Source organism: Phocoena phocoena, chromosome 5 (genome assembly GCF_963924675.1).
Source record: "Phocoena phocoena chromosome 5, mPhoPho1.1, whole genome shotgun sequence".
Lineage (NCBI taxonomy): Eukaryota > Metazoa > Chordata > Mammalia > Artiodactyla > Phocoenidae > Phocoena > Phocoena phocoena.
Window position 1 is genome coordinate 120,842,613 of NC_089223.1, and position 12,208 is coordinate 120,854,820.

The window sequence follows — 12,208 nt, forward strand, 5'->3', positions numbered from 1 at the left end:
ATGAACTGCCTTGGTTACTTTTTGTTCTTTTATAACCACCCCCCCCCCAATTTTTTATTAGAGAAAGTTTCAAACATATACAAAAAATAGAAGAACCAATTTAATGAACCCCATGTACCCATCACCTAGCTTCAGTAGTTATCATCGCAGTCTTGTTTCATCTATACCTGCCTTAGCTCTTTACCCCCTTCCCTACTACTGGATTGTTTTAACTATATCTGAGACATCATGTCATTTCATCAAAGCATTTGAAAAATGACTACATAAATTACTACGTAAGTGATATGTATGTATTAGTGCATATTAGATACATAAATGATTGATATGTATCTCTAAAAGACTGATATGTATCTCTAAAAGATCCTTTAAAAATAATTACAGTTCCATTCTCATGCCTAAAAATTAAAAAATTCCCTTAGAAGTATAAAATATCCAGTTAGTGTTAAAATTTCTCCTATGGTCTTACAGTAATTTTTATAGTTGGTTTGCTTTCATCAAGGTTTACTCATTGCTTTTTTAAAATAAATTTATTTATTTTTGGCTGTGTTGGGTTTCTGTTGCTGTGTGTGGGCTTTCTCTGGTTGCGCCGAGCGGGGGCTACTCTTCGTTGTGGTGCACGGGCTTCTCATTGTGGTGGCTTCTCTTGTGGAGCACGAGCTCTAGGCACACGGGCTTCAGTAGTTGCAGCACATGGGCTCAGTCATTGTGGCTGATGAACTCTAGAGCGCGGGCTCAGTAGTTGTGGCTCATGGGCTCTAGAGCGCAGGCTCAGTAGTTGTGGCGCACGGGCTTAGTTGCTCCACGGCATGTGGGATCTTCCTGGACCAGGGCTCGAACCTGTGTCCCCTGCATTGGCAGGCGGATTCTTAACTACTGCGCCACCAGGGAAGCCCTACACATTCCTTTTGATACATTTCTTACATCGCTTTTGAGAAATTTCCCTCTTGGAACTCATGACTGCAATTACTTCATGTTTAATATGGCATACACTTGGCATTTTATTCTACATTATTTAAAAATTCTGACAATGCTAACATTGTTCTTGTTATAAAAGTAATATATGTTCAACCGAGAAAAAAATTTTAAATATCAAAAAGTGTATGAAAGTAAAATATTATTTTCCTCTTATTACGCTGAAATAACTGTTAGCTCTTTGGGATTATTTTCTACTAATATATATATATTCCATTGTGTAATTTTTACATAGTATGTATTCCCTCTGCTATTTCTTTAGGCTTAATTTGCTCTTCTGGTTCTTAAGGTAAAAGCTGAGATTTTCATGATTTTTTGTTTTTCCATTATAAACACTTAAAGCTATACCTTTCCCTTTAAGCACGTTGAGTTTTTATTACCATACAATGAGAAATATTTTCTAATTTCCCTTGTGATTTCTTTGATATGTGTTTTGCTTGGAAATGTATTGCTTAATCTCCAAATATTTGTGGGATTTTCTAGATATCTTATTGTTATTAATTTCTCATATTACACTCTGTATGATTTCAGCCCTTTTAAGTATATTGAGACTTGCTTTATGGCCTGCATATAATTTATTCTTGGGAGTATTCCTTGAAAATATATATATTCTGCAGATTTTGGGTGTAGGGATCTTTAAGTGTCAATTTAGGCACATCCGCATGTAAAACAATGAAGTTGGACCCTCATACAACATAAAAAAATTAACTCAAAATGGACCAAAACCTAAATGACAAGGTAAAACTAAAACTCTTACGAGAAGAGCATAGGCGTAAATCTTCATGGCCTTGGATTAGGCAGTAGTTTCCCAGATATGACACCAAAAGCACAAGCAATGAAAAAACAAAATCAATAAATTGGATTTCATGAAAATTAAAAATGTTTATGCATCAAAGGATAATACCAAGAAAGTGAAAAGACAAGCCACAGGATGGGAAAAGATATTTGCAAATCAGATATCTAATTAGGGTTTGTATCTAGAACATATAAAGAACTCTTACAACTCAATGAGAAAAAGACAATCTAAAAAATGGGCCAAGGATCTGAATAGACATTTCTCTAAAGCAGATATACAAGTAGCCAATAAACACATGAAAAGATACTCAACATCAGAAAAATGAAAATCAGATCTAAGACATACCACTTCACACCCAATCAGGACGACTATAATAGAAAAAACAAACAAACAAAAAACACCACCACGGACTATCACAAATGTGGCCTGGATGTGGAGAAACTGGAACCCTTAATTTCTAGTGGGAATGTGAAATGGTTGCTTTGGAAAAGTCTGACAATTTCTCAAATGATTAAACATAGAGTTACCACATTGACTTCTTGGTATATACCCAAGAGAAATGAAAACATATGTCTACACAAAATCTTGTACTTGAATGTTTATAGCAGCATTATTCATAATAGCCAAAAATTGGAAACAAACCAAATGTCTATCACCTGATGGGTGGGTAGATCAAATGGGTTCTCTCTATTCAATGCAGTGTTGTTTGGCAATAAAAAAGAATGAAGTACTGATACATGGCTATAATGTGAATGAACCTTGAAAACAATATGCTAAGTGAAAGAAGCCAGTCACAAAAGACTACATATTGTATGATCCCATTTATATGAAATATCCAGAATAGGCATATCTATAGAGACAGGAAGTGGATTAGTGGTAGCCTAGGGTTGGGGATGGTGGTATTGGGGACATAGGAGGTGAACCATAGGAGGTGTGGGATGATGAAGATGTTCTAAAATTGATTGTGGTGATGGTTGCACAACTTTGTGAATATACTAAAAACCACTGAATTGTATGTACACTTTAAATGAATTGTATCATACATGAATTATGTCTCAGACTGTTAAAAAACAAAAGCACCAGGGGTACCAATAGTACAAGTCCACTAGGCAAATAAGCATAGGATCACTTACCATGCTGGCAGAGTTAATTTTTTTTAGCATAGTTTTCAAATGACAATGATGTTAAGAAGAGACTAAAGTTTCAGGTAAATGAAACCTACCTGATCTCAAAAAAAAAAAAAAAAAGTCAGGTCAGGTTGGCTGATAACATTATTCTTATATTCCATATACTTACAGATCTATTTCTTCTGTCAATTTTTGCTTCAGGCAATTTATTATTATAGCACATTATCTATTATTATGTGCTACATGTTTAAAATTATGTTTTCTTGAGGTATCTGACCCTCTTATCATTATGAAATAACTTTGTTCATCTCTAGTTATACGACTTGCCTTGAAGTCCACATCAGATATTAATATAGCCATACTAGCATTCTTATAATTAGGGTATACATTTTATATTTTTTTCCCACATTACTATCAACTTGCCTGTATCTTTGTATTTAATGTGCTTTCCTTGTAGACAACATAGTTGGGTTTTGCCTTTTAACTTCTTGACAATTTTTCCTTTAAGTGTTTAGTTCATTCACATTTAGTTCAATTATTGATGTGTTGGGTTTAATCTGCCATCTTGGAATTTGTTTTCTAATTTCCCCATCTGTTCTTTGTCCTTCTGTTCCTCTGCCTTCTTTTGGGTTGAGTACTTTTTCATATTCCATTTTGTCTAAGACAAAAATAGCCCAGCTATTAACTATTTGGGTAGGTCAGGATTATCCTTGCTCTTGAAATCTACCATTGTCTTTTGAAGATCTCTCTTCATCCTGCTTTTCATTTGGTGAAGGCTCAGTGGTGCTCAGAGGGCTCTTTCTCAGCTCTGTTCCACTCCCAGCTGTCAGTGGACTGCTGCTTCGCACTCAGCAAAGCCTTAGGTGCTTCAGAAGGATCTCTTAGCCCTTCTGTTCTGTCCTCTGCCTCTGGTGTGTGATGGTTGTGCACTAGGTGCAAGCTCTGTAGGAGAGAACTGGCAGGTGGGTATGGAATTGCTGTTTGATTAGGGCTCCTTAGAAATCCAGTTCTTCACGTCAGCAGCACTTAAAGTTTGTAAAAGTTCAGCTGGTTTCTTTACACTCCCCATTTTGACAGGGTCAGTCTTCTTCCTGTCAAAGATGGAAGCAGGTCATCTTTTTGGTGGGGGAAGGGATCATCTGTATGTGAAATTTAGTTTACTTAGGTCTCTTTGCATCTCAGCTCTGATGGGTTTTTAAAGAAAATCTATGATTTTGTGGATTTTCCAGCTTCTTATTGGTTTCAGGCTTTGGTTACTTTTAAAGTTTATATATATCCTTTTTTTTTTTTTTTTTTTGGTGATACACGGGCCTCTCACTGTTGTGGCCTCTCCCGTTGCGGTGCACAGGCTCCGGATGCGCAGGCTCAGCGGCCATGGCTCACGGGCCCAGCCGCTCCGCGGCATGTGGGATCTTCCCGGACCGGGGCACGAACCCGTGTCCCCTGCATCGGCAGGCAGACTCCCAACCACTGCGCCACCAGGGAAACCCTTAAAGTTTATATTTTTATAGTTATATGTTAAGGGAAACACTTTTCAGGCATCTACAATTAGTGTTTACTTTTTAGTGTCTTATCAAATGACGGTATCCTAATGTGGAATCCCAAGAAATCTGTGAAAGGCCAATGAATAAATGAATGATGACATTTACTTTGGGTACTGAGTTACAGGTACTGACCACACATTAATATCCATAATCTGCCTTATGACCAGTAATACACATTTACAAGATGGTGGGCTTGAGCTAGGCTATAGTTTATTGATAAAGTGCTGGGAAAAAACCATAGTGATTGACTATGCAGTCTTGCCTCAGGAGCATTTATACAACCATATGAGTTAAAAAGAGATGCAAATGCATTCGTAATTAATATGGCTTATCTACATCACTTTAGAGCTATATACAAGGATTTTTATTCATAATCATTAATTTTGCTTATATTTGTTAAAAATAAATCTTGGGCTTCCCTGGTGGTGCAGTGGTTGAGAGTCCGCCTGCCGATGCAGGGGACACGGGTTCGTGCCCCGGTCTGGGAAGATCCCACATGCCGCGGAGCGGCTGGGCCCGTGAGCCATGGCCGCTGAGCCTGCGCGTCTGGAGCCTGTGCTCCGCAACGGGAGCGGTCACAACAGTGAGAGGCCCGCGTACCGCAAAAAAAAAAAAAAAAAAATCTTATTTTCTACAGTTTCCCATAATGTTTTGAAAGAGACTTTATGCCTTTCTCCGTTTAGTTTTCATGTCTTGATTATATTCCTTTTACTTTGTACTGTCTTTTAAGATTCTGTAGAAGAATTTCACCTGGAGTGACTGGTACAGAGGAGAATCAGACATTAAATGTCCAACAAATATCTTTTTATAAAAAATGTAAATTCTCATTCATAAAATAATGAGAATAATGAACTCCCATGCTTCTAATAACTATTGACATAGGTTAATCAATCTTGTTTTATTTATCCCACCCATTTTATTAAAAAAATATTGATTGATTCCTGGAATATTTTATTTTTTTCCTGGAATATTTTAAAGCCAATCCCAGATGTTATATCTCATTTTACCCGTATGTTGTTCTACCTGATAGGAAAAAGTTTAAAACATAATTACTATGACATAATTATGTCTAACAAAGTTAATAGTAATTCCAGAATTTTTCAAACATTGCCTTTTCGTGCCATGTTTCCTAGCTGCCCGGTTCACCTGGGAAAATTAAATTTACTTTATGTTTCTAATGTTATCCAAATAATATTCTGATTTCTAAAATTTTGAATATTCACTACTTTTTTCTATTGCTCTCAAGAATGTCCTAGATATGTTTATAGGCCACAGAATAGCCTATGAAAAAACTTGTTCTGGGACCCAAGCACATTTTATACACACTGTATACTTGATCCCCTTATGGTGATTTATAATGCAGGTTATGAGAGGCAAAGTTCTGAGAAGTTTGACAATAAAGAGTTAACTTGACTTAACCAAGAATTTCCTAAATTTATTTGGCCCCAGAACCTGTTTTTTAAGTAATCTCTGTCAGCCAAAATACATTTTGGGGAATGCTGTTCTAGGCAGGAGAATGCTGCTTCTGAATAGCAAAACAAATTTTGAACTTAATTTTAACTGGATTAATTAGATGATTATTTGTCCCTATGGCATTATCATCATGATCATGTAATATCTATTTTTTTGTTTTTCAACAGTCTGCTTAATATTGATAATGTAGTGTAACACATAGGTCATCCTCTTTAGGATCTTACATTCTGAAAATCTTTCATCACACTATAAGCAAATTAAGCATAAACATTTTGTTTTCCCAATAGATATTTGCAAAAAAAAAAAATCTGTACATCACAATCCCTCCATAAAGAAAGATAAATGCATTTGGTATTGATTGTATTGAAGGGGAAGCTAGAAATAAGAGGTGAGGAAACTCAAGGAAATACAAACCAAAAGATAATAGTGAGCAATTATATTTTATTTGTGAAGAATTGGTTAAAATAACTTTTAAAGAGTTTAAAGTTAGGCAGTAGTGTGGAAATTCTCATAAGTAGTTTATATATTCATGTACTCTTAAAATATGTTCATAAAAAAAAATCTAAGTAGTTAACAGGGCCAAGTGGAGGCTAATTACACATGAAGGGAAAAAAATTCTCCATCTGTCACTCTTATCCGCTTACTGACACTGGATTGAGAGGGGAGTCAAGAAGCACTCATACTTTAGTGGGTCTGCCTCTCATTCTAACAGAATTTAATTGACATCTGGCCCCTGTCCCCCAGCTCCTTGGCTGGATGCACAAGTGCCTCTTGTCTTTACCCTGCATGTTGCATAAACATGTAGATGCCTCTTTTTTCTATGATGCTACAAAGGTAATTTTTTCTCCATTACTTATAGTCAAACTACAACTTCAAGCAGAAGAGAGAGGGGTTGTGTCTATCAAAGGAGTGTGTGCGAACCGTTACCTTGCTATGAAGGAAGATGGAAGATTACTGGCTTCTGTAAGTAATGTTTTCTCTTTTCGTACTTTTTAAAAAAAAATTTTAGCTTTTATTGCTATGAATTTACTAGTATTGGTATTATTAAATCTTTATTAAGGGTTTTACAGGTATATCATTTAATCTTCACATTCATCCTATAAAATAGAGTATTATACTCTATTTCACAGAGGCAAAAACTGAAGTTCTGAGGGTGTAATAAAGTAACCAAGAAAACACAGGTCATATGAGGCAGAGCCTGGATGGCACACCAGGAGGGCATGCCAGGCAGTCTTGACTCTAGAGCAGGAACTCTAATTCACTGCATTTTACTGCCTTTGCTGCAAAGCTATTAAACTATAGTCTTGTTTTTAAATTATATTTTTAATAAATTTATTTACTTTTGGACGCATTGGGTCTTCGCTGCTGCACAGGCTTTCTCTAGCTGCGGTGAGCGGGGGCTACTCTTCATTGCAACGTGCAGGCTTCTCATTGCGGTGGCTTCCCTGTTGTGGAGCACGGGCTTCATAGTTACGGCACGCAGGCTCAGCAGTTGTGGCTCTACAGCGCAGGCTCAGTAGTTGTGGTGCACAGGCTTAGTTGCTCCACGGCATGTGGGATCTTCCTGGACCAGGGCTCGAACCCGTGTCCCCTGCATTGGCAGGCGGATTCTTAACCACTACACCACCAGGGAAGTCCCTAAAACTATAGTTTAAAAAAAATCTTTATATTGTGCAGTTGTCTGAAGATCACTGGGATGGACATATAAAATTTTGAGTATGAGTTTTTAAGCTTATTTCAAATATGACATAGAAACACTTGCCATTTAGAGTACTATAAAATAGAGACAATAATGATTGTATCTCAGAGTTTTTGTGTGGACTAAATAATTTATATCGTGCCAAAATCAGGGTCTTATACATAATAGGTCCTCAAAATTGTTACTTCCTCATGTTACTTCTGATTTATATATAAGCTCATTAAGGGCAGGGACTTCTCTTTTTTTTTTTTTTTTTGCGGTACACAGGCCTCTCACCGCTGTGGCCTCGCCCGCTGCAGAGCACAGGCTCCGGACGCGCAGGCTCAGCGGCCATGGCTCACGGGCCCAGCCACTCCGCGGCATGTGGGATCTTCCCGTACCGGGGCACGTACCCGTGTCCCCTGCATCGGCAGGCGGACTCCCAACCACTGCGCCACCAGGGAAGCCCTTCTCTTTTTTTTTTTTTTATTTTTTATCACACTACTCCAGGGTCCTTGCTGCTGGCTAGTATTCTTTCCATTAATACAGGCTCCCTGTCAACTTCACCATTATTATTACAACCAGGATTGTATGTCTGTTGAGCAGACACTGTGTGGGGAATGACGCAGGGAGGCAGATCAGTATAAAAGACACAGATTGTACTTCTGTCTCATTGGGGGAGTAGATAAGACATGTACCTAAAAGTGTGTGTATATACAAACCACAGCCATAATACCAATACCAGTAGCCAGTTATATAGCACTTTATAGCTTTCCCCACAGAATGGATCTAATAGTACTGAGCAGTTGTGGTGTTTTGAGCTTAGTTTTTGAATTTTTTTCTGAGTGAAGAGCTTTGGATTTCTTTTTAATTAATTTTTTATTGGCGTGTAGTTGATTTACGTTGTGCTAGCTTCTGCTGTACAGCAAAGTGAATCAGTTATACATACATCCACTTGTTTTTAGATTCTTTTCCCATATAGGTCATTACAGAATATTGAGTTCCCTGTGCTATACAGTAGGCCCATATTAGTTATCTATTTTATACATAGTAGTGTGTATATGTCAACCCCAATGTCCCAGTTTATCCCTCCCCTTTTCCCCTCGATAACTATGTTTGTGTTTTACATCTGTGACTCTATTTCTGTTCTGTAAATAAGTTCATTTGTACCATTTTTTTAGATTCCACATATAAGTGATATCATATATGTCTTTCTCTGTCTTCACTTAGTATATAATTTCTGTGTCCATCCATGTTGTTGCAAATGGCATTATTTCATTCGTTTTTATGGCTGAGTAATAGTCCATTGTGTATATATTTACATCTTCTTTACCCATTCCTGTCGCTGGTCATTTAGGTTTCCTCCATGTCTTGGCTATTGTAAATAGTGCTGCAGTGAACACTGGAGTGCATGTATCTTTTCAAATTACCGTTTTCTCCAGATATATACCCAGGAGTGGGATTGCTGGATCATATGGCAGCTCTATTTTTTTGTTTCTTAAGGAACCTCCATACTGTTCTCCATAGTGGCTGTATCAATTTACATTCCAACCAACAGTGCAAGAGGGTTCCCTTTTCTCCACACCCTCTCCAGCATTTGTTGTTTGAAGATTTTTTGATGATGGCCATTCTGAGTGGTGTGAGGTGATACCTCATGGTAGTTTTGATTTGCATTTCTCTAATGATTAGTGATGTTCAACATCTTTTCATGTGCCTATTGGCCATCTGTATGTGATCTTTGGATTTCTGAAGGGACTCAAACAGAATTACAGAGAAAAAGAATATTCAACCATCTGATTGATCATCTGACAAGGATATATTTATTATATTTATGTGATTTTTGTAGGATAAATAAGTCTCAGTGTAGTGGTGCTCTTTTTATGTAACTGAATAAATTTTAGAATCCTCTTCAATAGCTAGTATTTTTTGAGTGTACAGTATACTAGATACCATGCTAGGCATTAGGGTTATAAAACTGAATACAAAATGGCCTGTGCCTTTAATAAGTGACAATCTGGGGAGGCAGAAGTGTAAATAAGTATTCGTAATAATGTGTAAGGGGTGGCTTTGGTGTGTTCTTCTATATGTTGCATGTATGCATAGTAATAAAGGAAAGGGAGCGATTAAACTTGTCTAGATTGGGAAAAATGACCTACCAAGAGGATCTGACATAATGCAGAGGAAGGAGTTTATCAGGCAGTTCGGGAACAGAGGAATGGAGATCAGGATATAGATAATTCTAGGACATGGCACAGGCATGGATGCGGAAGGCTTACTAGGGGTTTCTCCAGAATTACAATTCACTCCTGCTGGAGTATAAGGTGCAAAGGCAACAGAAGGTAGAGGGGAAAAGACGAGGCTGGAGAAGCAGGTAAACTGCCTGCTGAAGTACCTGAGCTGCTCTCAGCAGTGGGAAGCCATAAAGCGTTTTAAGAGACACATGAGATTTGAATTCAAGAAAGAGCTCTCTGGCAGCAGCGCAGAGGATGGATTTGAGGGGTCCAAGGCTGGTGGAGACAGGCCAGTTAGAAGGCCATGGGAATAGTCCAAGCAAGTGATGATCAGAACCTGGCAGTGACAGGATGAAGAGGATGGAGTAAAGTGTGAGCACTGAAGCTGACCCGAGTTACGAGTAGAGTCGAGGAAAGAGTCAAAGATGACATCCAGGTTTCTAGTTTGGATGAGGAGGTAGATGAGAAAGGGGAAGAGGAAAAGAGCAAGTTCTGGGAAAAGGTAAGACAGATTCACATTTAGTCTTATCTAGTTTGAGGTGCCTAAGAGAAATTCAGGTGAAGATGTTCACTACATAGTTGGAGTTAGGGGTCTGGAGTTTAGAGGAGAGGTGTTGTGTTGATATATAGATTTGGGCGTCATAAGCATATATGTGGTGGCTAAAGCAGGGGAAATGGATGAGGTTTCCTAGGCAAAAAAAACATAGCTATGAAAGGCTGACTACTTGGAACTTTCACTTCTTCCACTGTTTTTTTTTTTCTACCAGCCTGTTGTCATCTCAAGGGATGATGTAATACTTTGGGAATCTACTGAAGTAGCATTTAAAATATTTCCAGGACAGTGAATCAATGGGTAATTTTGGATGACCTTGACCTTGTAGAGAGAAGAGGGGATAACCCTACTCTTCTCACCCCAGGATGTAACAAAACACAGTGTGAATCACTTTGTCTCCTGCAATAGTGTTGATGTGGCTACTGTCAGACAGTAAAGGTGGTGGAGGAAAGAAAGTAAATACATACAACATTTGCTTCTGTCTCAACTATGGACAACTCTAGTCAAATTGGCACTAGTCAAAATGGTTTTAAAGCTCTAGACTTTGCTATGTCTGTCTTGTGACTTCAGATTGTTACCCTGTGGTTTTCCACTTAAAGAGATTAGAAGATCCAGTAATCTGGTAATCATGGTGGCCCTGTAAGATAGTCATTGGAGGGGTTATTTATCTTGAGAACACAGGCTGGAACACAGGTTCATCTGTAATGATAAAAATAATTGTCAAAAGTGATGAAAACAGAAGCTACTCTACCTTATTTATTACATTTTTTTAAAAAAAATTGAAGTATAGTTGATTTACTATGTTGTGTTAGTTTCTGGTGTAGAGCAAAGTGATTCAATTTTAAATATATTTTCATATTCTTTTCCATTATAGGTTATACGAGATATTGAATATAGTTCCTTGTGATGTATACACTAGGACTTGTTTATTTTATACATAGTAGTTTGTATCTGCTAATCCCAAACTCCTAATTTATCCCTCCCCACTCTTCCCCCTTTGGTAACCATAAGTTTGTTTTCTATGTCTGTAAGTCTGTTTCTGTTTTGTAAATAAATGTCAACGGACATTTAGGTTGAGAAGTTACTCTATAGTGAGTCTTTGAAACTACTGGAGTCTGTAAAAGAGGAGACAATTTAAGACACTAGACCTAAAACCTGAGCTGTCTTCTCATTCTTAGAGAATTTTCTACAAGTTAGAATTCAGAGAATTCTGACCTCTTCTCTTGGCACATAGGCATTAAGCTTCCCAAACTGTTGATTCTGTACCATCAGAAGCATAAAATAAACAAATAAAACAATAAAATAAAAGTGTTTCCTTAGCTAAGCAGGACCTTTCACAAGATTAAGGTCACAGCATTCTATTTAGTCTTAAATATATTTCTGTCCCCTTGGATGTGTGTTAATTCTTCCAGATACAACAGATTTCCTTCAAGCTGGTACAGTAAGAGTTAGTTTAGCAATGCTCAGAAATTTATCACAAGCTCTGTAGGGACAATGCTACAGCTGTTACACATAAATGGAATATTCAGGATTTATCAGTTTTCTTTGAGGAAAGGCACCAGCCAAGATCCAGTTGTTCCAGCTCCTGTCACTGGATCTATTCCATGCCAAGGTCATGAGTCAATTTCTAGTCTTACCATTCAATTTGTGTGGCTTGCTGCCTTGCCTCTTCAGCAGCAATCCTCTTTCAGATTAGTCTGGGTGGGCTGTGTCAATTTTCAGATGAAAAAATAAGTGTCCCTAAAACAAGGGACACTTACCCCCAAACCAAGGAGGTGGTGTTGATTCAGGAAGTGGCATATTTTCCTCTGAGTCAGATCCATAGGCACTGAGC

At 37.8% G+C, this 12,208-nt stretch overlaps 1 protein-coding gene across 1 annotated transcript in view; it reads left to right on the forward strand.

The window, feature by feature from the left end:
• Positions 1-12,208, forward strand: part of FGF2 (fibroblast growth factor 2) — a 55,900-nt gene that overhangs the window by 36,344 nt on the left and 7,348 nt on the right. Inside the window, exon 2 of the mRNA XM_065877146.1 lies at positions 6,772-6,875. Within this exon, the coding sequence (XP_065733218.1) occupies positions 6,772-6,875 (104 nt within the window). The remainder of the gene's footprint in view (positions 1-6,771; positions 6,876-12,208) is intronic.